Below are 27370 nucleotides of genomic sequence, written 5' to 3'. Positions count from 1 at the left end.
AGTCTCAGGTAGGGGGTGGGGGCACCTCGATACCAGAGATTGGGTCCTGCTCAAGCTACCTCCCACCTCCCAGCGTCCGAGCCAGAGGCCAGGCCGAGGCCCGGCAGCAAACTGAAAGCACATACGCTGGCCTGCAAGTGAGAGAAGCCCCTCAGGACGGGGGGTGGTGGTGGTTGGGGGGAAGTCCGCTTGGACCATGTGGCCAGGACCCTGGGCCCATCAAGGCCCCAGTCAAGGGTGCCCCCACGCTCAGGGGACCTGCTCAGGTGCCCGGAACCCCAGGCCTCAGCCAGGCCGACCAACCTCTCTAGCTGTCCCTCTGGGTCTCCCCTTCCCACATCAACTCCTCCAGCTGGTCTGACCCTCCCACCCTCCCCTTCCCAGGCCTCCAAGTGGCATTCGCTGCCTCCTGCCAGCCTCCAGGCCCCCAACCCACGTACATTCACCATAGTCGTGATCTCCTGCCCTCCACTGCCCCCCATACCCATCATAGCCTCCAGCCCCCATCACACACACACACACACACACACACACACACACACACACACACACATATGCCATGTCCATAAAGTGCCGGCCAAGCCTGTCACACCCCTGCCCTTCTCTCCACAGTCCCATCAGGCCAAGCTTTCTCGGCCCTTCCCTGTCCCCTCAGCACACCCCAGTCACCAGCGCCCATACCTGGAATGACAGGTTACCCTCCCGTCCCGCCCCCTGCAAGAACCCATGGCTCCAGCCTCCCAGCTCTGGGCATGTGCCCAGGGTCACCAGAACTCAGTGGGCCCTTCCCCGACACGGCCCTCTCACCTCTGGCCGGGTCAGGCTGTCCACGGGCCCTTCCCGGACACGGCCCTTACCCCCACTGGCAGGCGTTGCCTCCTCGCCCGACCCTAGAAATCAGCTTCTCTGCTCCTCCCCACTGTCCCTGTGAGCCCCAGAGGCTGAGGACAGCAACTGGTCACAGGCTGGAGCCCAGCAGGCTGGCCCCTGAGCCCCTCCAGATGTTCTTCTGGTACTAAGTCAGGACCTACCGTGGATGGAGATTGTCTGGGCCCGCAGAGGCCACTCAGGGACCCCCAGCACCGAGATTCCTGGCTCAGGAACCCCAGCAGCTCAGGTCCCGCGCGAGGAAATGTGCCGGAGAGCCGGCCAGCCCTCACCAGCCACATGCCTGGGCCTCAGAAGGCTCTGAGGGGACTGAGGGACAGCAGGGCGAAGCCAAGGTCACAGTCAGTTGCTGGCAGGGCCTGCAGCCTGGGATCTTCCCTGCGTCTCTGGCGAAGAATCTGGCTAAATTGGAATTAGGAGAGCAGAGAAGCAGCTGACACTTTCAGATGAGGGTAGGAATGTGAGGGTCTCCGTCTCACTCCGCTGGGCCCCACCGGCCCTGCCCAGGCCTGGCTTAGCAGGGGGTCCCTGCCCTCGAGGGGGTGGGATCCCTCTAGCTAGGGCACCCCTCACTTTAAGAGCCCCACAGCAGGAGGCCTCTTCCGAGCTGTTGGATGACCAAGAATCAGGACTCTTGATTTAGGACCTAGGCATCCCCGGGTGGTTCCCTCCCTGACCGGTTCCCCACCCCCAGCCCCCAGCCGCACCTCTGCAGCAGGACCTGTGTCTGGCCTGATCTCCTGCTTACAGCTGGCCGGGAGCGGCCACCCACTTCTCCAGGCTCTGTGCCACTTGCTCATCAGACTGAGGGGGCGCTGGGGACACAGCTCTGCCTCTCCAGGGCCCTGCCGAGGGGGCTGAACCCCAGGCCCTGACAGTTCACAGTGGCACGCTTGGTGGCTGTCCCCTTCAAAGGGCAGACGGCAAACGAGTGGGGCGGCCCGAGCCGGGCAGGCGGGGTGAAAGGGCCCTGCTAGGATTAGCTGAATCCCGTCCACGGGGACAGCTCCCCTGTCCCCCACCCTGACCAGGAAGGCATGTCCTGCTGGCCCCAGATTGCTGTGCAGCCCTGAACAAAGCATTTGTCCTCTCTGGACCCCTTGTCAGGGAACCATAAGCAGGAAGCTGCCAAGGAGAGGAGCAGGAGAGCTGGCTTGGCCGTCAGGGCCTGTCACCTGCACACAGCTGGTGACAGCTCAGTCCCTAGCACTGTGTGTGTTCCCTGAGCACAGAGCTAGGAGGGGCCCCAGGGCAACACCGAACCCCAAATGAAGAGACCAACAAATGAAAAAGGATGGTGGCAGAGCAATGGTACAAAGGGGAGGGCACTTGCCTTATAAATGTGGTCAACCTGGGTTTAATCCCTCACACTCCAAAGCCCTGCCAGGAGTGATTCCTGAGAGCAGGGCCAGGAGTAAGCCCTGAGCATCACTGGCTGTGGTCCTCAAACTAAAATAATAATAATAGCACTGTAGCACTGTCATCCCGTTGTTCATCGATTTGCTCGAGCGGGCACCAGCAATGTCTCCATTGTGAGACTTGCCGTTACTGTTTTTGGCATATCAAATACGCCACAGGGAGCTTGCCGGGCTCTGCCGTGCGGGTGGGATACTCTTGGGAGCTTGCCGGGCTCTCCAAGAGGGGTGGAGGAATTGAACCCGGGTCGGCCACATGCAAGGCAAACACCCTACCCGCTGTGCTATTGCTCCAGCCCAATAATAGTAATAATAATAGTAATAATAATTTACAAATGTTTAAAAAAGAGATTGCAAATATTTAAAAAGGAATTTCCAGGTCGGGTCCAAAAACCAAATGAATAAATAATAATTGATAGATTTTTTTCATGTTAAAAGCTGCCCAGGAAAGCTGGGGCTTGATCGGCCCCAAAGCCAGAGAACCTGAGCATGAGTGTCACCAGCTTGCTCCATAGCTGTGGGCCTCGAGGCACACGCCTGCCATTTCCCGGAGCCTTGATTTTCCCTCTGTGAAGCGGGGCTGGGCCAGGATGATGCCATGCCCGGCTGGCATGGTGCAGGGCACGGACACACCAGCCCCACCCACTCCTGGGTGCCCGCCACCATTTCTGGCACAACATCTGTGCTGCCTCCTACGGGCAGGACTGTTCAGCCCAAGGAGACCCACCAAGAAGGCTCCCGGGGGCTCCCCCAGCCTCGGGACCCCCCCAAGGCCAAGGAGAGGTCAAGAGAACCAGTCCTGGCAGCTGAGGGTGCCGGCTCCAAGCTGTGTGATCCGAAGTGTGTATCTATCCCTCTCTGAACCCCAGTCTATCCCCAGGAATCTGAGTAAATGTGGGGGGAAACTCATCAGGATCTGGGGGACCCAGCTGTGAACCTAGACAAAACGAGTGCTGGCAGACGGCAGCCTGGGACTTCCAGTGCTGTGTGACCTGGGGGAGCCACTGCATCTCTCTGGTCCGGCTGCAATGCTGCAAAGTGGGAACTGATATTAGTAATCCCTCATGTCCCCCCACCCCTGGTGGTGAAGATTCGGTGACCAAAGGCAAGCAGCACAATTCTTCATGAGCCTTCACTTGAGACATTCATTCAATCGGGAGCGGAGTTCTGGACCTGGGGAGGATGGGGCTGGGAGTCCGGGGAGCCCCCTCCTCCCCACCGCGTCCAGCCTCCAGGGAAGGGTGGAAATCGACCCTCCTCGAGAATTTCTGGAAAGTTCCCCACACCAGAATTATTGGGCTTCAGTCTCAGCTCCAGTCATTCTCTGTGTGACTTCGGGCAAGTGACTACACCTCTCTGTTCCAGCAGGGTGGTTTTACCCGCTGCAGAAAACAATCACAACAGCACCTGTACCGCCTTGTCATTAATAAAGACCACGTGCTTAGACCAACACCAAGCGGAGCCGGAGGCAGTGCTCGACAAGCCCCGAGCGCCCCCCCTCCCCTCCTCCCGTGCTTTCTGTGCCACCCGGGCCCTCCGCAGCCCGAGGTCTGGAGTGGGGTAGCACCCAGCACGCAGCACCCAGTACCCACAGGAGGGAGGCCTCCAGGTGCTTCCTCCCTGTTTCCCCAGCGGCTGAAAAGTCAGAGCAAGCTCCCAGCCTGCTGGGCTCGTCAAAGCAGGGCCGGCTTTACTAGAACCAGGTTTGGACGATAATTCTGCGGTCATAACAAGCATTTTCTTTACATGCTGCTCTAGAAAGGGGAACCCTCGCCTTTTTTTTTTTTAACCTAATTGAAGACACCATCGAGCACAACTATGCTGGAGCTTGTAATAAAAACACGATGGAGGGAAACATTCAAAGCTCCATCATCGCCAGCAATTTGTGTGGCGAGCAGAACTGTTGTCACTGCCTCCCCGGCCCCGTGGCTCTCCTGCTCGGGCTGGGACTGGCTTTGGGGCTGGCAAGTTTAGACCTATCGTGGGGGGGGGGGGGGGGGATAATGAACAGCAGTGAGGCTCGGAGATAGCCTGAAAAATATCCTGGAAAAGAAAAACATATGCCAAGGAGTGTGGTGTAAAAGTCATATTTCATGGCTGACTTTAGAGAATGTTAATAAGGATTAGAACCATACTCCGACAGAGCAACTATCAGTCAAGGCGGGGTAATTAATTTTGCTTCAGATCTCTGCTTGGGAAAATGAAAGCAGCAAGTGTTTCACAGCCCGAGTCCGCTGGCTCGCTCGCTAGCAGGGCCCCGAGAACCTTGAAGCCTTGCCCCAGGCGGGCCGGGAGACACCGCTCCCGCAGGCACGGGCCTCTCTTGAATGCTGCTGTGGGCTTGGGAGATCTTTTCCCGGGTCATGAGGATTTCAGATTCTTTTTTTTTTTTTAATTTTGGGATTGGCCGATAAATATGATTAAGATAACACGTCCCCAGCCACATGTCCTCTGCTGAGCCTCTAACATGTGGAGGGCAGATGTGTCTTCTGAGCGCAGATGACCCAGCCGGCCGCTCCCTTGAGGAAAGCACCCTGGGAGCCAGGGCCCGGAGGGATCCAGGCAGCCCGCTGGCCCTCGGTGGCCCTACTCAGGCTCCTGGCCTCCCTGTGACCCGCTATGCTCCAGGAGTGTCTGTGTGCAAACCATCAGGAGATGGAGGATGAAGGGACAGGCTCAGGACTCACCTGCCTCTTCCCCACCCCAAGTCGTGTGGAAAGCAAAAGCCCCCAACCCACGTGGTTATTCAGATCCCCTCCCAAAATCTTTCCCTCCAAGGGGGCACTCCTGGCAAGTGGCACTGAAGGGTCTTCCCCTCCCAGTGACCTCAGCTCAGGGCAGGCAGGAGGGCGGGTGGGCAAGCCAGAAAGCCAGACACTTGAAGAAGATTCTGGAACAGAAGTATGGTGCGGCCCCAGAGCCCCCTCACCTGGTGCTGGTCACTGTGGGATGCCCACCTTCACTGGGGGCCTCTGCGGCCAGTTCCCACTGCCGGCCCCAGTGTCCCCTTCTCTTCTGGGATTGGGGGTGAGCTCCGGGCTAGGACACTCTGGAACAGCCAGAGGTTCCCTCCTGGCCCCTTGCTTGCCTGCAGGAGACCCCCAGCGGGCAAGAGAACCAGGTCAGGCTGTGAGGAGCACCTGGGGGTGGGGGCAGAGGGCAGCAGGCTCAGAGGAGCAGTGGGGAAAGAGCTTCCCCACCCCCCTGCACCCCAAAGCAAGGCTCTGAGTCTCCTGGGGACTATAAGGGAGAAAAGTCTCCCCTCCCTCCTCCCCAATGGGCCCAGGCCAGACAGACAGACAGACAGACAGACAGACAGAGAGACTCAGATGGGGAAACTGGAGGGAAGGCATTCTACCTCAGGGGGAGCAGGCCGACTGGTGGGTGTGGGGGGACGGTGTTCTTGATAGCACCTGGTCAGGTGTCTCTGTCCCACAGGAGAAAGCCCCCTCCAGGTTCCTGGGGGAGGGGCTCTCTGACCTGGAGAAGCCTCAGCTGCCTGGGGGCAGGGCTGGGGGGGGGTGCTCAACCTTACTGGTGCATCCCAGCTCAGAAGCTGCCCCGGGCCAGGGGCCCAGGGCGGGCAGCTTCCTTTGCAGCCCCCATGGGGCCCAGACCACCTGGCGGCCACCGTGTCACTGGTCACCTGGCCCACCGGGCATCCCCGGCTGTGATCTGCCCCTGCCCCCTCCCAAGGCCCCTTGGCCGCTGGCCTCCTCCGGAGACCCAGGCTTCGTCCCTGGCGGGGAGGCCGGGCCGGTCGGCGGGCAGCCGCTGTGCGCCCAGGGCTCTGCCCGGCCCGGCTGATAGGAACCATCTGCGTTGTCTTAGGGCGCCCCTCTGCCCACTGTCCCTGTGAACTCGCCGGTTCCCGCGGGCCGTTTGATGCCTCGCCGGGTCACAGACCCCCGCACACAAATCACCGCGGCAGGGCTGGGGGTGGGGCGCAGGCGCTGAAACCCAATCCGCAAAGTTTGCTCTGCCGCCGCACTCCTTCCCTGCTTGCCCGCCCCGCCACCAGCCCCTTTCCAAACAAGGCTTATTTTTCTTGCCAAAAAAACAAAGTTGGTATCAAGTGTTTGGAGGGAGAAAGTCTCCCCCGCCCGCCCGCCGGCCCGCTGGCAGGGTCTGGGTGGACGGGCTGGGGCTGCCGGCGGCGCCCGCACTGCAGAGCTGACGGCCAGGGAAGCACCAGCGCCCCGTCCCGCGGCCACCGTCCCTCCGTCCCTCCACTCCTCGTACCCGCGCCCTCCTACCAGCTCCGTCTCTCTTTCCAGGAGGGAAGCATCACTTCCTGCTCCTTCTCCCTCCCCATAAAACAGCCCCTGCCTGTCGCTTTTATGAGGTGACACCGGCTCTCGGCTCTCTCTCGGGCCATCCTCCCGGTGCCCCGACTGTGAAGGAAGGAGAGCGGGCTCACTCAGGGCTTCCACGGGGCCCGGGAGGTGGCCAGGAGCAGTCTAGGAGCCTGGGGTACCGGAGGCAAATTCCTCCACAGTCCATCCCCCCAAAGCCCTGCGGCAGGCAGCCGGGGTGCATGGGACACCCCTCCCGTTGCACGCCCATCTTCTCTGCAGGGTGCTGGCTTTGCTTTTCGTTTTCGGCAGCGTGGTGACCCAGGGGCTAGGAACAGCCGGCCACACTCTGCACCCGCCACTTCCCACTGTGCCCCCGGGAGCTCTGGCGGCTGAAATCCTCCATCGCTCCTGCTCCTCGGTGTTGGGTTGGCGACGGTGGTGGTGGTGGCGGCGGCGGCGGCGTCCATAGCGCCCGGGAGTTGTGGTGACCGGGCTGGTGGCTTGGGGCTCTGCCGGTGAGCGGCCACATCGAGGGCTCTGGCCCAGCGTGTGCGCCCCGGCTGGGGACTGCATGGCCGGGGGCGCCCCAGGGAAGAGCTCCAAGCTGGCATGGGGTGGCGTCGGTGGCGGCAAGGATAAAGGCATCACGGCCCGAGGAGGAGCAGAATGAGAAGCCGGTTTCCGTGGGGGTCGGACAAAGGAATTCGCCCTCGGAAGAAGGGGCTGAGAGCACACAGCTAGAGGCGGGCAACCGCAGAGATGAGGAGATGAAGAACGGGCCAGTCTGGGAGCCAACGAAATCCACCCCGCAGAGGCTTCCCCGCCTGGCACAGCCCCGGGGCCCCGGGCTGCACCTCAATCAATCCCTTTCGTGGGGGTGTGCTGCGTGGCAGTAGCCCTCGGTGCCACCTTTCCTTGAGGAGGCCGTGGCCGTGGTTCCCGGCTAGCAGAGGGTCCCCAGATCCCTCTTCCCGACCTGCATCCGTTGCCCCCATTTCCCCGAAGCTCACTATTGAGGCTCTCAAAAAGCCGCCCCCCACCCTGCCACCACGCATGGTCGGCTCAGAGACCCCAGGCCGCTGGGAAACTAAAGGCAGGCGGGTGGGTGGGGGGCAGTGCTTAAGCCCTCCCCTCCCACACCCCCGGGCCCTCGGAAGGGGTGGAGGGGACAGGGTTGTAAGGTGCCCCGCTTCTTTTCTCTGCTGGACATGAATAAGGGGATTAGGATGCCAAGTTTCCGTCCCTGGCTCAGGGGACAAAGGGCCTGGAGTCTGGGGAGCCCGGGCTGTGATTAAACCACCGAGCCCTGTCACTCAGCACTGTCCTAGGTACTTGTGTTCGTGACATAATCTTATTAGAAGATAAAACCAGCAAGATCCTTTTCATAATGAAAAGTTACATTTAATGGCTGGACAGCCACCCCCCCCCTCCACCCCGTGGACCCTGGCCACCTCCCCCCGTTGCTGTTGGATATGGCTGGCCTGTAATTGGCATTTAAAGCACCAAGTCCGGGAGAAAAACGGGGTTTAGGGTTTTTGTAATCCCCCTAAACTGTCTTTGTTCGAAATCTCCACAGATACAAGTCTGTTAAGAGTAAATATTTGTGGATTGATACAACCACATTTCCCCCCTGCAAACCAAATCTGAAAAAATTCCGCCCTCCCGCCGGGCTGCGGGGGTGCAGGGAAGGCGGGGCTGGGGTCTGCCCCAGCTTCCCTGCCAGGAACTCAGTGTTGTTTTTTTTTTGGGAGGGGTGGGGAGGGGGGGCTGGCCATCTCCAGGAGTGAGGGGCTTCTGCACAGTTCTCCACCAGAAAAAGGATCTTAGACTCACTTTTCTATTTTTTTTTCTCCTCCCATCAGCAACTCTCCCGGACTCACTTCTTCGGGGCCTGCCCAAGGGGCCCGGCAGAGAAGGACTCTTCTCGGCACCGGCACCGGGAGATTGAGTGAATTCCAAACAAAAATGGGAGCTCCCTGCCTGCGTCTCTCTCCTCCCGCAGGTTTAAGTGGCTCCACTCGCAGCCAGGAGGGCCGCCGCCGAGGGAGCGCCAAGTTGTAACGGCTGCGGCCACAGCCCGGCTCGGTGGGGCCCCAGTTCTGTGCCCTGGGATCGGATTCCTCCATAAATCAGCAGCTAGGTGAAAAGGCTGCGCTTCAGCAAGGGCAGGGCCGCCTGTGAGCATTAGCGTTTGGGGTTCCCAAATCCCGGCTAAACCCCTGGTGACACTGAAATTCATCAACCCCCACAGGCCAGGCAGAGCCTCACCACCACGCTGCCCCACTCTGGGTTGCAGCGGCAGGCAGGGGCTTGGGTAGAGCTCACCCAGAGCCCGGGGCACCCACGCGCCTTCCCGCCCCGGGATGCAGTGATTCCAGCCTGTCCTTCCTCATCAAGGGCCGCCTGCAGAGGTGGGCTGTGTTGGGCAGTGACTGTCACTCTACACCTCTGCCAGTCCCTGCACTCTTCCAGGCGGGGGGGAGGGGGGGGTCTGGGGAGAACCCTAATCTGAGACCCTGAGAAGATTGGGGCCTGAGGACTCTCCTCTATCCACTCTGGATAGAGGCATCTCCTCTATCCGCTCTGGAAAGCTGGAAACACATCCCCCCCCAATCCCCAATCTCCGCTACGGAATACCTCTGCACCTGGAGGGGTGAAGTGACTGCCTGGCCTCACTGGCCCCAGAGCTGAATGACTGAACGACGCCAGCAACAGCACTGCTCGGCCCCCCCACCCCAGGCTCTCCCCGTGGGGGGGAGGGGGACAGCGGGAGGGGGGTGGGGGGCTGGGGTGTTCATTTCCTCACTGACCAGATTCAAGAGGTTGCTGGGAAAAAACTGTCCCTGGCCTGGATGGCTCCCAGTTCCTGCTGGCCAGATCCCTGCCCCCTTCTCTCTGGGGGGCACTCAAAGCCCAGGGTCCCCCTGGGTGAGGTGCAGAGGGTGACCTGTTTGGCAGGGGCTCTCTCTCTCGGGGGATGCCCAGGTTGGGCAGACAATGTATTCCTGCCCATGGGGGTGCAGGGGAGGGGCTGGGGGAGCAGGGAAGGAGGGAAGGAGGGAAGGGGGGAAGGAGGGAGAGGGGCTGGCTGGAGGCACGTGCCTAAGTGTGTAGCCCCTTAACTGTGGGGTTGTTGCGTCTCTCCATCCTCCTCACAACCCAGCAAGTCTTCCCAGAGAGGGGCTCGGGAAGGGTCCGGAGAGGGACAGACAGGAGGACACTTCTCCTTGGGCATGCATGCCCCACCCAGGAAGCCCCACTGAGAGGGGTGAAGGCTTCTTGCCTGTGACAGGGCGGGAGGGAGTTACGAGATTCTGTCACCCAGCCTGTCCCCCCCCTCCTGCCAGGAGCCCCACCACCTCATGTTCTGGATGCTGCAGCACTCAGGACCCCCCATGGCCCCCTGTGCCCCTCCATCTGCTCCCCTGCTCCCCCATCTTCTTGTATCAGCCCTTAGAGTGGGTGGAGGGGGGGGCACCATGCTGCTCTGAGCATCTCTGAACGCCCTCCCCACCCCTCCCACTGCCCACAAACCACTGCCCAGCTTCCCGGAGAAAACCTCCCCCTGTGCCGCTGGCCAGCAGGCAGAGATCTTTGTTTCTTCTGGAACCAGCCTCCAGGACCGGGGTTTTCCTCTGTTCACTGATGGCAGACCTGCCAGGTGTTCTGTTAGGAACATGCTCGCCCCCCCTCCCGCACCCCACCCAAGAAAAAAAGTGCATACACATCCTCAGGGCCCTAGACCCCCGGGACCCCCGCCAGGGCCCTGGGCCCCTGCAGCTGCCACTCAAGCCAACAGACAGAAATGGATACGATACTGCCCCGGGAAAAACAAAGGAAGGGCCTGCGCAGACATTTATTTGTACTGATCAAGGGAAGCAAAGGTAAAAGGCCCCGAGGAAGTGCTGTCAGCCGGGCCGGAAACCCCAGAAAGTTGCCGTGGGGCGCAGTGGCCCTCTCCAACCCACCACTCCCAACTCCGCAGTAGTTAAAGCAAACACAGAACCTTCAGTGCCCGTCACTTACACCTTCCCCCCCAAATTACACAAACTCTGAAGGGCTTTTCTGAGAGAAGATGGATGCTTCAGGAGGCTCGAGGTCAAGGCTAGGCTATTTAAAGTATATCATTAACAAATAAACATTTACTGCGAAGGGGGGAAAAGGCAGAGAAAGGGAGAAAAACCCTATAGGCCACCAGGGAGCCCAATCGTGTTGCTCTTGGCTTCAAATGACAGGAGACAGTTAGGACATGAATGGAGATCACCCCGCTGATGGCAGGACCCGTCGCCTGCCCGCCACTTGGCTTCCTTGGCCTCTGTGAATGGACTTTCTCAAACGCGGCTTCAGCCTCTCCCTCCCCTCGACACTGCCACCTCCTCTCTCCGGCTCCCTTAGCCTCCCTTAGCGCAGAGAACTCTGGTTTTGTTCTCGGCTTCCCTGGACTCTGGGGCCGCAGGATGGAGAGGACAGGGTCACCTCCCCCTCCCCCCCCCCCCCCCCGACTGACAGCGCTTGGGGGCTCCCTGGAGAGGAAGACTGGCCCTGCCTCAATGCTGGGGTCGGGCTGGCCATGGGCGCAGTCGTCACTCAAGTCCCTGGGCAGGTCCTCCGCTGCCCAGCTCCTCAGCCCTTTGACACCAAAGTCAAAGTCGCACTGGACTGATTTTTTTCTCCTTTAAAACCCCCTCAGTCGCCTGGCCATGAGCACCAGCCCCTCTCAGAGGGGAGCTGGCCATGCTAACTGCTCCACCTCCGAATCTCAGCTTTCTCCTCCACCCACCCCCTCATCCCCACTGCCTGTCCAAATCCCCAAAACAATCCGCACCCATGGCTTGCAGACAGGACATGAGGATTATGGTGGCCACTTTATTAAACTCTGCCCTGCCAGGATGTCAACGGTTCTCCAGTGGGATGCTCTTTGCTCTGAACCCCCTCCATGCCCCAGCGCCCCCCAAGGGGACACAGGGCACTAGCTACCCTGGACCCACCTGCAGGGCTGCTTTCCTGATGACCCAAAGTGGGCATCTGTTTCCACTGAAATAATCATGAGGGTCTGAGTGTCTCAGGGTGGGGGAGAGGCTGGTGGACCCCGTGGAGAAGGGGACACGTATAGGAAACCCACCAGGTGCCCGTGGAATCCTTACAGAGCCCACTCCATCCCCCTGTTTGCTGACAAAGAACCTGGGTGCAGAGAGAAGCAGCCTCTAGAACTGGGGGAGGGGGGCCTTTGGGGCAGCGGGGAGGGGGCAAAGATAGACCCGCTTTGAGCCTAAAGCTCTTTCCTTCTCCAAGCAGGGCAGGGCAGGAGTCCCCCTCTAGCAGAGAGAACGGGGGTGCCTCTCACCATCCCTGCACTGGCGGTGGGGGAGGCGGGCGGGGGGCTCGGAGCCAGCCCAGCATGCCAGCATGGAACCCCTGGGCCTGGCGTGTGCTCGGGAACAAGGCATTCCTTGCCACGCTGATGTGGGGAGCAGTGTCAACCATCATCTCCAGATTATTAACAGCTCGCCAGGCAGAGTGCCAGGTGCTCAGGGCCCATTATCCACAGCTCTGTACGGATACCTTCCCCCAGGTGGGGTGCCCTCCTTTCTCGCAGGGGAGATGCCGGGAGGGAGGCACCCGGCTACTGCGTCCTCCTTGCCCGGCTCCCCGGCGGTCGGCGGGCGGGAGCTGAGAGTAGCCATTCACCTCGCCCCGGTGCAGATCCGCGCGCGGCTTCCCCCACTGGAGAAAAACCCAGCAAACAAATTAGGCTCCAGCAGCCTGGAGCCTGGGGAATAGAGGGTGAGCCAGGAGTCAGCTGTGAATAATGGCTCCGTTCAGAGGCGGACGGACGCGGCTTCAGGAAGGCCCCGGCTTACCCTTCCGCCGCAGCCGAGGTGCTGGGGTTAAATGGAGGAGTGCCCTCCTGGGGGGCACGTGGTCCCCAACCCTGGGCTGGCAGAGTGAGCCCTTCACCCTCGTCCCTGGGGAGAGGCTGCCTGCGGCCTAGTCACGGGCTGAGTGTCCACCGCCCGGGCAGTGCCCTTCCTTCCTAGGCAGGCCACTGGCCGGGGCATGAGCAGCTCTGCATTAGCTGGAAGGCTGGGGTGCCCCTGGGTGGAGGGGTGCTGCTGCCACAGATCCCCCGGAGAAGGGAGAAAACCCGGGACAGGAGGTTCCAGGCCTCCCACCCACCCTTGCTCCTGGGGGTGGCCCGGACCCCAGAGAGGAAGCTCCCAGGAAGACCTCTGAGGGACCATGCCCCAGGAAGAGAACATGTCGGGAAGCGGCCTTGGGTCTCCCAGAAGCTTTTGCCAGATGGAGTAAATTCGAAACAAACAACAACAATTATTTTTTTAAAAAATCCACGCCAAAGACAGCCAGAAATGCAGAACTTGGCTTCCCGTGGCTCCTGGAGGTGAGGGCACTGACGGGGGCTGGCAGCCCAAGGGGACCCTGGGCAGCTCCTAGTTCTACAGGCCAGGCCGACTGGCGAGGGGGGAGGGGGGCGCCAGCCGGTCTCGGGCGGGCGGCAGCCTCCCTGCACCCTGAGGACAGTCGATGGGCAGCCCGGAGCGGTCTCACAGGCTACAGGACACCATTTTGCGACATTTGGGGGCGCCCCCACCAGCCCTCAACACCTTCGGGAGCCCCCTCCAGGAGAGAAACCCCTTCCAGACAAGCGAGCGAGAGAGACGGACGGCAGGCAAGAGTTACATAATTCCACGGTCCCGATTCGCCGGTGGGGACGGCAGAAAACGAAGATTGCGTGATGCCATCAAACTCCCCCCTTGGTTCCTGGGGAAGAGGGGAAGAGATCCGGGCCTTGGGGGCTCCAGTCTGCCCCGTGGGAGTCTAACCCCGTAGAAGGCGCTCGGCTGCCGCGGGGCTCGGCAGGGAGAGTGACGAGGGCCTTTGTTTTTATTTGTTTTTTGAATAAGAAGTCGTCCCCCCCTCCCACCCGAGGGCGGGGAAGGGCAAAGGCTTTTCGTTTTTTCAAAAGACACGTGAAAATACCCGGTGGCCCCGGCCCCTGTCTTGGCCCTTCCGGGAAGTGCGGACTGACTTGATCCAACACGATTCCCCACACCCACCCCAGATGGCCATGAATCACCCCTGTGGTGCGTAGAGCAACCTCGAGCTTCTGGGTGTCTGGGTGATCTTAGAGACCCAGTGGGAAGGAGGAAGAGACCCTGAATTTAAAGAGGGACCGCTTTCCAAGGCCCGAGTCCATTCCCGGTGCGAAAGAGCACGTTTTTCAAAAGTTAAAGGGAGTGTGTGGAGGGGCGGGGGGCTGGAGGGCTGCGAAAGGGGCGGGGGGGAGACTGTTCTTTCCCCAAAACCGCGGATGCAGACTCCGCAAAATCTAGAAGGCACGTTTCCGCGCCCTCTCGCCTGGATTCTCGTCTGAAAAGCATTTAGGCACAGATGCAATAAATATGCATTTGCGATCTTCAAAGAAAAAAAATAAATCGTGGAATATATTTTTTATTGTGCAAAAGATCATCGCTTTCCCCCCCGGAGCCCCCCGCCAGCCTGGCTGTGCCGGAGGGCGCTTCCTTAGAAACGGTGCCGTCCAGCCAGCGGGGTATTTGCTTCCAGGATTGTCTCCACAACCCCGCCTCAGCCCCCAGCCGCCCCCATGCCCCAACGAGGGGAGCGAGGACAGTTAATTGGTGTGGTAGGGGGAAAAAAGGGGTGTCAGAGGAGGAGGGCGCGGGAGTGGCCTGAATAATGCCGCCGGCAGCAGCCGCCCCAGATTCGGGGAAGAGCACCCAGAGATTTGGCCCTCGCCAGCTCCAAAATCGACTGCAAACGGCCCCCCGGTGGTGTGAAGAAGCCGGCTCTCCAAGAGAGACTTCTTTGTAAGGCAAATCCACTTTCCACAAAACCACCCCTAACGTTTCATTGTTCTCTGTAAAATGAGGGGGTTGGCCTCTCTGCTCTGAAGGAACCTCCTGTTCACGTTTGGAGGTTCCTTCCCAGTCTCCGGGCTTTGAAGGACCCAGGGCATTCTCCACGGTTTACGGAGATGCCCCAAAACCATTGCCGGGTGGAGGGGGAGAACCAGCACTGGTGAGAGGCTGGAAAAAAGTCATCCCGATACGTTTAAAAGAAGAAAAAAATTCCCTCACCCTTGTGCGCAGACATGGAGGCCCCTCTTCCCGCATTCAGGGCCTCCTGTCCCCAAAGGATGAGTGGGACGGGCCAGGGGATGAGTTGAGTGCAGGTGGGTGCTGTGAGCACTGAGCTCTGTCCCGGAGGTAAGCAAGGTGAGGGGTACGACTCTTCTGAGATGTAGGAGCCCTGCCTGCGGTTTGCTGGCAGGCTTGCCCCCAATCCGCAGCCCCACGTACCCCAAACTTCCTTCCCCGCTTGCTTTGTGCAACTCTGCCCCAGCCTTCGGGGAAGGGGACTGGGCCTCACCTTCTCCGCCCACAGGAGTCACTTTAGTCCAGGGCACCCCACCAACCCGGCTCCTGGCAACAGGCCTCAGGGAGGCTCCAGACAGAGGTGGACGCGCCATGGGGCCAGCAAAGAGCAGCGCCTGCCCTGCCAGGCTCGGTGCTAGTGAGGGGCTCAGCCCAGACCCTCTCTGGGGCTCTGCTCTACAGCCCACCACTTCCAGGCCTCAGCCAAGTGGAAGGGTGGCCACAGGACACCCCCACGGCGGCTCTGCATCCTGCCAGGGCGGTGGACCTGGGTTGAGGGTCCTGAGCAGAGCAGAGCCACAGGCACCACCACCAAGGCGTCTGGCCATGCCAGCTTCCCCGAGTTCTCTAAGCAGACCCCAGTCCCTCCACCCCCATCCAAGAGCCTAGCCAGAAAGTTCTCACAGGCACCGCTTGTCTCGGAAATGCCACTCTCAAGACCCTCCACCACAAGTCCCGCCAGGCACCTCCCGGACAAGCCCTGAACGCAGAGGGTGAAAGGAAAAAGCCTCTATCGACTTTCCTCTGTCCCAGGCCCTTGCCAGCCAGGACCCAGGAGCTCTGAACTAGGCCCGAAAAAAGAAGAGCCGTGGGGCTCAGCAGGCCACCCCCATCCTAACTAACACAGAGAGAGAGAGGCCTGGAGAAGGCTGGCTTGGCTCCCAGCCCAGGGGGGTCCCACACTGGTCTGCCATCTCTCGGGGTCCTCTTCCTGAATGAACAGCATCTCCAGCCACAAAAGCTGGAAGGGCCACATTCTCCCATAGCATGTTGTACCCCCGGTGGGCTCCCTTGTCTCTGCACGGGAACTGGAGTGACACCGCGATCCTGGCAGGAAGGGGTGTCACACTCTGCCTCCTGGCTCCCAGGAGGACCCCAAGCTGTCCCCCCAAACCCACCTGGAAAAGCACACGCCAAGCAGGGCCTGGGCCCACGGAAAGCCCTGCCTGCCCTTCAAAATCAAATCTCTGGTTCCATTGCAGGCCTCCTCCCCTGGGGTCAGGCCCTGCCTCTGCGACCCCAGTGCCTGGCCGGCCTTAGACGCACACACCTCCTCCCGCCCCCGCCCCCTCAATCGGCGACCCCGCGCCCGGTTGAGCGCGGCAGGTCGGGGCACCCCACCAGGGTCGGTTCGCCCCGGCCGGGAGCGGCTGGCGCGCAGCCGGCGGGCGTCGGAGCGCGCGGAGCGGACGCGCGGCGGCGGCGGCGGCGGCTACGGCGGCGGCAGCGGCGGCGGCGGCGCTGGCAGCGGGGCGCGGGGCCGGGCGCGGGGCCGGGCGCGGGGCTTACTGTTGGTAGTCTTGTTTGCAGTAGAGTTTCCGATCCCGGAAGTAGCAGCTGGTGGTGAGGGCTTGCTGACACGCCGCGCACTGCAAACACTCCTCGTGCCAGGAGGACTCGTTGACTCGCATCAGGAAGCGGTCGGAGATGGGTCGCTGGCAGCCCTCGCACACCGCGGGATGCGGGCAGTCGGAGCCTGCGGCGCACGGGGCGAGACCCGCTGTCAGCGCCCGTGCGGCCGGCCCGGGGGTCCGACGGCCGCGCGCCCCCGCCCCAGCCGGCCCGCGGAGCGGCGGCGGGCCTGCGCGGCGCTCTCCCCGGCGGGGCTGGGGGCGACCCGGCGCCGGGGCGCTCGGCGCGGATGCCCGGGGCGCGCGGGGCGGCTGGGGCGCGGGCTCGCTGTCACGCCCCGCGGAGGCCTCCGAGGTCTTCTAGCCCAGTCTCCCCCAAATCTGGGGTTCGGGGGAGCCCGGGGACAAATTTTTTTCTCTTGGAAGCTTCCTTCCCCCCCACAGCCCCCAGTGACCTGGCTAAGGAGCCTGACAAGGTGACCGCTGGGGCCCTGGGTCCGCGCGCCGCCGCCTCCCTCGGTCTGCCCGAGGTCCGAGGAGGACGGTGAGCTTGACCGGGATCCGTCCTGGCCCCGTCCTCCCAGCGGGAGCCCCTGGTCCCCTCCGAGGGCTCGGGTGTCGGGGGTGCCCGCGCCCGCCGCTGACCACCCCGGGGGGCCGGCGTGCGTCCTCCTCCCCGCCGCGCCCCCGCGCCCCGCACCCCCGGCCCGGGCCCGCGCTCACCCAGCAGCACCCCGAGCGTGGCGGGCCCGGGGCGCAGGGCGTGCTCCTCCATCTTGATGCCGTCCAGCATCTTGGCGCAGTCCGTCTGGGCGCGGGGGAAGCACCTCTCCAGCGCCTCGGGACCTGTTGCTATATCCATGGGGCGCGGGGCGCGCCGCGGGCCCCGCCGGCCAGGGTGCTCGGCCGCCGCCCGCCCGCCCGCCGGGGATGCGGTGCGGCCGGGGCGCGCGGGGAGCGGCGGCGCGCGGACCCCGGGCCCCGGCGCGGCGCTCGGCCGGCCGCTCGCGCCTCTGTCACCTGCTTGTCAGCCCCGAGCCCGGGCGGCGCGGCCGGCGGAGCCGCGGGGCGGCGGCGGCGGCGGCGGCGGCGGCGGCGGCGGCGCGGGGAGGGGGCGGGGGTGCAGGGGCGGCCCCGCGGGCGGCGGGTGGGGGGGCAGGGCGCGCGCGGGCGGCGCGGCGGGGTCCCGGGCGGGGCGCAGCGGGCCGCGGGGCTCCGGGCGCGCTCCCCGCGCTACTCCAGTGCCATGGTGCGCCCCGGGAGCCGCCGGGTTTAGAGCCGGGGCGGGCGGCGGAGGGATACTCCGGCCGGGAGCCGCCTCACCCCTCCTCAAACTTCCTGACATTTGAACTCATTGGCGCGCCTCGTATCCCTGCGCCGGGATGAGCCGGCGGCGCCGCGTCAAATAGTGCGGCGGCCGCCCCCCCGCCCCCCGCGGGAGCGCTCCCCGCGCCCCCGGCCCGGCAGCCCCCGCCGGCCAGCCGCCCAAGTTCGGGGGCGGCCCGCGAGCGGCAGCCCGCCGCCCGGCCCCGCGCAGCCCGCGCAGCCCGCGCCGGGGCGCGGGGCACCGAGCTGGCGATCCCCTTCCGTGCCCGCTCGTGGATCAGTATCGTGTCCAGCCGCCGCGCGGCGCGGACGGCGGCCCCGGGGACCCCCGACTGGCGGCCGAGGTAGGTCGCGCGGGCCAGCCGCGGGGCGCCCCCCCGCCCGGCGGCGCTGCCAAGCCTCCCGCCCCGACGCCCCGCTCCCCGGCTCGGTGGTCCGCGGGGATGGAGGGATGGAGACGGGGCGGCCGGAGGGGCGGGCTGCTGGCCCCGCACTCTCCGTGCGCCCTCCCACCGCCACCGGCCGCGGCCCCAGGAGAGGGGGTGTGGGCCCCGGCCTGGAAGGGAGGGACCCGGGACCACGTCAGGCCTGGCTGAGCTCGGCTGGAGGCGGGGAGCGAGGATCCCGGAGCGGTGCCGGGCGAGGATGGGAGCCGCGCGGCCGCGGCGAGGAAGGACAGGCCACGGGGAGTGTAAGGAAAGGGGTCCCCGGGCGGGGCTCGGGGTGCCGGGGGCGATCTGACTCCACGGGGCTCGGGGTGGTGAGGAGCGCGCGCAGGGCGTGGAGGCCCCCCGGTCGGTCGGAGGCCGCCGAGCCCCGGGACGGGCTGCGTCCGACAGCTCCGAGGAGACCCGATCGCCCTCTAGGACGGGAGACTTTTTTCGGTCATCGAAGTCGATTTTGGCCATCGAAGGCTCGGGGTCGGGAGGCCGCGCCGGGCAGGGGCAGCACCCCCGAGGCGAAGTGGGCCTTGGTCCGGGGCGGGGGCGCTCCCCGGCTTCGCGATGCGGATCGGCCACTTTTCAGACCCCGCCGGGCCTGGCGCCCACCTGGCCTGGCACTGGCGCGCGGTGTTGCGCAAGCCGCTGCGTCGGGGCGCGAGGAGCTCGGTCCCGGCAGGCTCTGGGGCGGGGTCCCCGGGTCCCCACGGAGGCCCGAGAGCGGGGGGCGGGGGTCGCTGCGGCCGCGGGGCAGGCGCGGCGGGGCGGCCGCAGCCCCTCCCGGCGCTGGGCAGTGGCGCGGAGCCGGGCGGGGGTGGAGGGCACGGGAGGCGGGTCCCCTGACCCCGCTGGAGGCGAAAGGGCGGATCGGATTTGGAGGCGGCAGGGGGCTCGGTCAGAAGTGGCCCCCTGTGCCGCGGGGCCCCGCGGAGGGGCCCGGCTTCGAGGGGGGATTAGCGGCTCCCGCCCCGGCCGAGTACCTGTGTGCGTGGCGGGGGCACCCGTGCGTGTCCGTGCGTGACCACGAGCCCACCTCCTGGGCTTTTGCGGGCGTGTGTCCCCGTGTCCCTGGGCACACACGACATTCCCGCGTCTCTGCGACTTTCTGGGCTCCCAGGGAGCCTGGGTCTCCATCCCCGCATCCTGCCGGCGTGCGTCCAATAGTCACCAGGCGCGTCGTCCTCCCACGCCTCGGTGGCTTCAGCTTTTGTCGGTCTTTGTGTGTCCCTGTGTCTGTCACTCCCGGCCGGTGCGTCCGTCTTTGTGTGTCTCTCGGCCTCTGTATTGTGTCTGGGCTCCTTTTTCTGTCTGTGTGTCACCTTTCTATAGGAGTCTCTCCAAGTTTCTGAAGGGTTCTGTGTGCTGGCGGGTCGCTCAGAGTTTGGGGGCCTTGGAGAGGGAGGCTGTGAGTGGCTTTTGTGTCTGCTTGTATTTCTGGGCGTCTTTGTGTGTAAGCCAGAAGGGTGTACGAGTGGCAATAGAGTTGCCCTCATGTGCCCCTGGTGCCCTTGCCCCAGACGAGCCTGGAAACTCAGGCCTTGAGCTCCCGAGGTTCACCCAGGTGTCTCCTCGGGCATCTGGGCGCGGGCGCTGAGGCTGGAAACTGGGCCGTGGGCATCAGCGCGCACAGCCCCGAGGTGCAGAGCCGGACAGGCGGGCAGACGGGCCGGGCGCATCCTGCCCTCTGCTGGCAGCGGGACATGTTTGCACCCGTGGTCGGGGACAGCCTGTAGGCTCCAGGGTGCCTGCCCCGACCCTCGCCCTCCCCTGCAGTACTTGCTTTGGAATCCTACGGGTCACAGGCCCTGCCCCACCGCCCCCAAGCCGCTCTCCACCCCCTTTCCCGGTCTCTGGCTCCCCACCTCTCCACGCACTTTCCTGGGGAACGGGGTCCCCAGTAGCTGGGGCTGCCTAAGTCCCGGTCTCCAGGCGCCAGAGCCCAAGGCTGCCTGCCCAGGCTGTGTCTGGGGCAGGAGGACATGTGGGCCGTTTTGCGGGTGCACCGGCAAGACCTAGGCGCCTCCATGTGTGGCGGGGAGTCACCCTGCGCCCCTGCACTTTCCTGCCAGGACACCCCACCCCGGATTCGGAGGAGGCCAGGAGGGCCCCACTCGCTCAAGGACTAGCCAGGACACAAACCCAAACCGGAGACCCCCCGCCCCTCCCCTCTCCACGCCCCAGCCCCCCATTTCCATCCCCATCCATCTTCTGCTCCTCGGCCTTTGTCCCCACCACTGCGGGCCTCATACACCTAGGCAGAGAGCGTGGTCCCGCACTAGACGCTATGCTCCTGCCGCCCCTGCTCGGGAGAAGAGCCCAGCTGGACACTGGACCGCAGAGCGGGTGGAGAGGGTGGGGACGAACCCGGACTCTGCTGCAGCGGCGCCCCGAGGTGGTGTGGTGGGTCCCTGTGTTGCCCGGTGCCCTGTCGCAGCACTCCGGCTGATCCGGGATCTGGACTTGGGCTCAAACGTTTGTGAGGGAGCTGGGGAGCTGGGCCGGACTCCGGAGCAGGGGTGGGGCGTCTGGACGCCCCTCACCCTCTGATTCCCCACATCCCAGGAGCTCCCTCCCAGCTTCCTCCCCTCTCTAGGCTCTAGGCGACTCTCCTCTCCCAAACATACATTTATCCAATTTTTAAAATTTATTTGTGTATTTATTTATTTGGTTCATTTGCTTTTGGGCCAGCCTGTGATGATCAGGAATTATTCCTGGTTCTGCACTCAGGAACAGGGACCCTACCCAAGAAGGAAAGCTACCATCTCCCTGGCCCCTGAGCTCCTACCCTCCACCTCTCCTGTTCTACTTCCTGTGCTTCTTCCCCAGCTGGGAGATCCTCACTCTGCATCCCTCCACCCCCAGCCCTGCCTGTCCCTGGGCAGGGCCATAGCCACCTTCAGATCCAGGCGGGCAGGGGGGAAAGCCAGTGCTTCCCTGGGAACCCTGAGGGCCGCATCAAACAGTTCCCAGGTGCGGGGTTGGGGGGGGGGGGCGCTGGGCTGGCCACTGGGCAGGTGATGCTCCATCCGCAAGCCCCAGCGGAAGGCAGAGGGCAGAGCCAGCCAGGACCACATGGCCCTCCTGTGGGCTTGACACTCACTCCCCTTAGACTTGACCTCCCCCAAGGCTCAAGCCCCTCCTCAACTGAGTGCTACAGTATCTGCAGGGCCTCATGGAGACCCTCACCCCAGAGCTGCCGGGGGTGGGGGCAGAAGTCCAGACTGGTGCCTCCCCTCCCACTGGGGGTGGGGTGGGGTGGGTTGAGCAGATTCTCATCTCTAGGTCCTGGTTTGCACTGTGTTTGCAGAGGTGGTTGCTGTGTGGCTTGGAGGCAGGGTTGAGTCTGGGGGGAGCCCCTGCCAAGTCCCTCCGTCCTCCACCCTAGACTAGGATCTCTGGACACAGACCCAGGCAAAGGGTCTCCGTCATTGGTCACTGGAGTACCACTCCACCCCCCCCCCCCCCCCCGCCCGCCCTGGGGCCCTGCAGGGTGGGGCCAGAGATGCCGTAGCTCACTCACTCACTCAGACCCAGAGGCTGCAGTGTTTCACTGCCCTAGGGATGGTGACAAGGTAACAGGGCGTGCCAGGCCTCAGGGAAGCCTGGCCTCAGCTTCCTCGTCTGTACAGTGGCATTACCCCACTTGGGGCGTGGGGGGCACCAGATGGCCCCCACCCCAGTTCCTGCACAGACAGGACTCTGTAAATACCGGGAAGGCTGGAAGGACGGCTGGGATACCCTGAGATCCTCAGCCCCAGCGGAGCTGGAGTCAGACACACTCCGAGACTCTCCCTCCCTCTCTTCCTCCATGACTGCTTCAGGCTGCTTCGGGCTGAGTCCAGGACCCCCCAGTCCAACCCCCCAGCCCCGGCCCCCTGGGCAGCCCCTCCTCCCCTTACCCTGGCTCTGGCAGCAGAATGAGGAGCATTAAGACTTTGTGTGTGTATATGGGGCGGGGGGGGGGGTGGGTTTGGGGGGGTGGCAAGTCCAGCAATGCACTGGGAACCACAAGGGGTTCTGGGGATCAAACCTGAGTCATCTGCATTCAAGGCAAGCGCCCGACCCTTGCCTTGGTAAGGGGAGTCCAAGCAAGCACTTTGTTCTCCTGGGCCCCTGGTATGTTTGTTTTTGAAAAATAGTTTTTCCTCAAGCATCCTTGCACTTCTTGCCAAACGGCTGCGCTGGGCTATGTCAGCAGCCCGTCTGGAGTCAGCGGCTTCCCCGATCAACTGAACCGAGCCAGAAGGAGAAGGCCAAGGACCATGTGTGCGGCCAGAGCAGCCCCATGGCGACGCCCGAGCAACGGGCAGAATGAACCGGAACTAGACACATCCACGAATGCAGGAGCACTCATGGGCCTCCACCCCGAAAGTCCTTGGGGGGCCATGGGGCCAGGTGTGATGTGGGGGCCAGCGCCAACCCTATTTGATCTTTATCTTCAATCTACTTCCAAACCCCGGGGACCCGTGGCGTTGGAGGCTCGCCCCTTCCTGCAATGATTTGGTGTCTAGTAAAGTTTTTATGAGTGTCTGTGCACATAAATGCATTCGGTGTGCATTTGTTGGGAGCGTTTCCCTCGATATAGAAGGCGGGTGCTTCTGCTGGTGCTTGGAGAGAGGAGAGTAAAAGGGAAAAGGAAAAGAAAAGCGGGAGGTTGGGGGCAGCCCGAGGGGCAGAGTGGGGCCGGTCCCAGAGCAGACCGCTGCCCCACTCACCACCATCTTACTGACCGTGGTTGCAGGCCTGGTGGAAAGCAGTTTCTAGTGACAGCTTCTGCCTGCCCTTGGACGGTCATCTTCAGGGTATTCTCGGGGAAATGAAATGAATCATCAATAAGGGTGCTTTGGGGACTGCCAGGTCTGCCTGATTCTCTGGTGTCTGAACTCTGCAGAAAATCTGGTGAGGAACAGTTTGATCAGAAATGGAATTCCCAGGGCCAGAGACAGCACAGCAAGGAGGGCACTTGCCTTGCATGTAGCTGATGCAGGTTCGATCCCGGACATCCCATAGGATCCTCTGCATATCTCCAGGAATGATTCCTGAGTGGAGAGCCAGGAGAAACCCCTGAGTCTTGCCAGGTATCACCCCAAAACTAAAAAAATTAAAAAGAAAAAAATGTGGAACCAGAGCCATAGTACAGCAGGGAGGGCATTTGCCTTGCACACAGCCAGCCTGGGTTTGATCCCCGGCATCCCTTATGGTCCCCCGAACACTGCCAGGAGTAATTCCTGAGCACAGAGCCAGGAGTAACCCTGGAGTATCACTGGGTGTAACCCAAAAAGCAATAAATAAATAAATGAAATGATCCACATTCTGCAGCTGAACAACAAAAATATGTGATTCGCCTGTGTGTGTGGGGGGGGGGTATTTGTAGGGGTGCACAGCTGCCAGGAAGAGGCTGACTGGGCCTTTCCCCTGCCCTTGGGGAGCAGGGGTGAACCCCCATCTCGAATGAGGAGCACTCAGGACCCAGAGCACTTGCCGTCTTGCTGGCACCCAGGATGCCACCAGGCAATGCAGGTGACGTGGCCCCTGCCTGGAATTTCTCCCCCAGCATTGCATGCTAGGTTTGTTTGTCCTTCAGTTATGTTAGCATTTTTTTTTATAATTTTCAAAGTTTAATGAAAGAATTGTGATTTGCAAAGTTCTTGATAAGTTCTAGGCATGTAATATTTCTTTTTCTTTTATTTATTTATTTGTTTTTGGCTTTTTGGGTCACACCTGGCAATGCTCAGGGGGACCATATGGGATGCTGGGACTAGAACGCGGGTCAGCCTCAGGCAATGCCCTCCCTGCTGTGCTATCTATCGCTTCAGCCCCCGTGTATAATATTTCAATATCAACCCTACCACCAGTGTCTGCATCCCTCCTAGCATTTTTCTTGAAGTGCGCTGCCTATAGGGAAGGCACGAGGTGCAGTGACAAAGGGGACATCCGTGTGTCCAGATCAAGGAAGAATCTTCCCTCCCAACTGCTCCCCAGCTCCTCTAGAAGGTCGTCGGCAGGTGTGTATAGCCGGCCTGAGTCTTAGCATTACCTTCAGCCTCTCCTGAGTGGTGCTCTGGAGACACGGGGCCCCACATGCTTCTCAGTTGCCCAGACCAATGGCTCGACGTGATTGTCCAAGGACACAGTGCTAGGCATCACATGGCCACCCCAACGAGGTCCAGGGGACCATGGGGTGTCAGTGACGGTTCTTGGTGATACTTTATCCCTTGCACTAACTTTCTCTCTCTCTCTCTCTCTCTCTCTCTCTCTCTCTCTCTCTCTCTCATATATATATATATTTGCTCGAGCGGGCCCAGTAACGTCTCCATTGGAGACTTTGTTGTTACTGTGTTTGGCATATCAAATACTCTCGGTAGCTTGCCGGGCTCTCCAAATATATATATATATATATATATATATATATATATATACACACACGTATATATTGCTTTTTGGGTTACACCCGGTGATGCACAGGGATTCCTCTTGGCTCTGCACTCAGGAATTACTCCTGGCGGTGCTCGAGGGACCATATGGGATGCTGGGAATCGAACCTGGGTTGGCTATGTGCAAGGCAAATGCCCTACCCGCTGTGCTATCACTCCAGCCCCTGCTCTTTATATTTTCTAATTTAATTTTTTAAAATTTGGGGTGGGGGTGCTTGGGCCAACTTGGCCCTGCTGAGGGATAATTGCTGATTCTGTGCTCAGGGGTCACTCCTGGGGGACTCAGGGCACCGTATGTGGTGCCTGGAATAGATCGTGGGTTGTAGCATGCAGGGCAAATGTCTTTTTTGGGGGGGGGGGCGGCTTTTTGGGTCACACCTGGCGACACACAGGGGTTACTCCTGTCTCTGCACTCAGGAATCACCGCTGGCAGTGCTCAGGGGACCATATGAGATGCTGGGAATCGAACCTGGGTTGGCCGCGTGCAAGGCAGACGCCCTACCCACTGTGCTATTGCTCCAGCCCCCACAGGGCAAATGTCTTAACTATCTCTCCAGCCCCAGCTTGACTTTTGGGTTATTTTTGGCTTTTTTTTTTTTGCTGGGGTGTGGCACAGAGGTTATTCCTGGCTCTGTGCTCAGGGATTACTCCTGGAGCAGCTCAGGGGGGCATACATGGTATTGGAGATGGAACCTGGGTCAGCCGCACACAAGGAAAGGGTCCTACCCACTGTATTCTCTCCTCCCCAACTTGATATAAACGGTACCAGAGATTAGACCGTCCTCATTACAACTCCATCATGAGACTCGGCATGGAAGGGGCGCGGGACACCTTGTCCCCTCGTTCCCACGGGATATTGGTCACCCGAAGCTGCCCTTTGCCCGGCCCCCTGCCTGCTAACCCCACTCACGGGGCCAGGGAGTACTAGTGTCGGCCACGCCCGCCACAAATCTGTAGCTTTCCCCTCTGCCCCCCCCCTCCATCTTCACCCCTCCTGTCTCACAGCCCCCTAGAGGGGAAACCTTCAGGCCCCCAAGCAGGGAAAGAAGCGGCCCCTTCGAGAGTGGCGAGGCACAGTTATCTTCCGGAATCCCTTCCTCAGTCTCCAGCTTTGTAAGCCTGGGCCTCTGGGCTCGCCGGACCTGAGTCCCTGGCCTCCTGCCCCTTCCCAGCAGAGCGGAGGCCGGCCTTTGCCCAGAGGGGATGCTGGGAGACAGAAGCCTCACTTAAAAAACAGGCGTAGAGGGTTCCCAGGCCCCAGCAGCCTAACCTCTTGGGATGCAAGCCCGCTAGGATGGAGGGGGGTGGTGTAGGCTCCCCAGACACAGAGCAAGGACAGGAGGGGGCACCATGCCACCCCCAGGCTGGGCCTCACCTGTATTGCTACAATGTGCCTATGAAGGAGAATTGTTCAGTCCACTTTCTGGAGGAGAAAACAGAGGCCTGTGGTCTTGCTTGGATCTGCAGGAGGGGCCACGCAAGGCATGGGGGGTCATATGGCTGTGGCTTCAGCGAATCTGCTGTACCCCTCATTGCCTCCTTTCCTCTTTTCTCCTCTTTTTCCTTCTCCTCTCCTCTTCCTCCTCCTGCTCCTCCTCCTCCTCCCCCTCCTCCTTCTTCCTCTTCCTTTTTTTGGGGGGTGGGCATGGCACACACAGTGATGCTCAAGGGTTACTCTTGGCCCTGCACTCGGGAATCACTCCTGGAGATGCTTGGGGGACCCTGTGGGTTGCCAGGGCTCGAATCCAGGTCAGCCTTGTGCAAGGCAAACACCCTCCCTGCTGTGCTATTGCTCCAGCCCCCCACTCTTCTTGACTTCGGGGTAGAACCCAGAGTCTCGGACATTCAGAGAAAGTATCCCCACTTTTTCTCAGCCCTCGTGTCTGAGCAGGTCCTGCCCCCGTTCAGGTGGGGGTGCAGCTAGTCCCTTTCTCTGGGGGCTCAGAGATGCTGCAGGCTGTCTGGCCTGGCTTGGGACCCCACCACATGGTTCAACAGGCCTCAGTTTCCTTCCCTGCAAAGTGGGCATGATCTCTCAACTCTGCTTTATGCTTGGAGTTTCAGCCAGCTCTGTGGGCTTTTGGATTGGGAAGGGTGGACAGTGGCCTGCTAGAGGGGCAAGAGGGCTGCCGGACATGCAAAGGTCCTGAGGCAGGAAAGCACTTAATCAGTTGGGGCTGCACTAGGATGACACGCAAGTGTAAGCAGGGGCTGGAGGGTGGTCCTGCTGAGGCATCTGGACTTGAACCCAAGGGCGGGGGGTGGGGGGGCCAGGGGAGGGCTGATCTGGGATAATGCCCCGGGTGCATTGTGAGCTATTGAAGATCCCTGGCCGAGGGGAGAGAGGGCCAAGACCCGAGGTGGGAGGCCAGGGGGGGTCTCAATATCCCTTTTGTGTGCTGTGAGGTTGGGCCGTCTGCAGAGCAGCCCCTTATCCCCTCATTTCCCATCGAGGTTGTGTTTCCAGATCCAGGGTTTCATGTTACACAGAGTTATTCTTTCTGGAATGTGTCCCCCGAGCAACCCTGCCGGACCCTCGCTGGAAGGAGGGGCTCTTCCGAAGGCGAGATGCACATTGCTGTGGAAAGGAGGGCGGTCAGCGCCGGGCTGAGGGGCTGACTAGCGTCTGTCCCGGAACAGTCTGGCCTCGGGTTGGAGCCGGGGAGCCAGATGGGCTGCAGGCCAGCCGCAGCGTAGACCAGGCAGGGGGCACCCTTGAGCCTGGCCTCATGACCCCTCCTGCCGCCATTCCCCCTCCCGGCCCTGCAATGCCCAGATCTCACATACCCACTGCAAAGATGAG

The 27370-nt window shown here is 62.0% G+C and overlaps 1 protein-coding gene across 2 annotated transcripts in view; it reads right to left on the bottom strand.

The window, feature by feature from the left end:
* LOC130042766 (LIM homeobox transcription factor 1-beta) overlaps positions 1-17314 on the bottom strand; it is a 71798-nt gene extending 54484 nt beyond the window's left edge. For both annotated transcript variants that reach the window (XM_056134958.1, XM_056134959.1), the window contains exons 1-2: positions 17091-17314; positions 16306-16492 (exon numbers count right to left, since the gene is read on the bottom strand). In XM_056134958.1, coding sequence (XP_055990933.1) covers positions 16306-16492; positions 17091-17229 — 326 coding nt within the window. In that variant the 5' untranslated portion in view covers positions 17230-17314. The remainder of the gene's footprint in view (positions 1-16305; positions 16493-17090) is intronic.
* Positions 17315-27370: the final 10056 nt, after the last annotated feature.

Source organism: Sorex fumeus, unplaced genomic scaffold (assembly GCF_029834395.1).
Source record: "Sorex fumeus unplaced genomic scaffold, SorFum_2.1 ptg000109l, whole genome shotgun sequence".
NCBI lineage: Eukaryota > Metazoa > Chordata > Mammalia > Eulipotyphla > Soricidae > Sorex > Sorex fumeus.
This window is presented reverse-complemented; position numbering and strand designations above follow the sequence as displayed.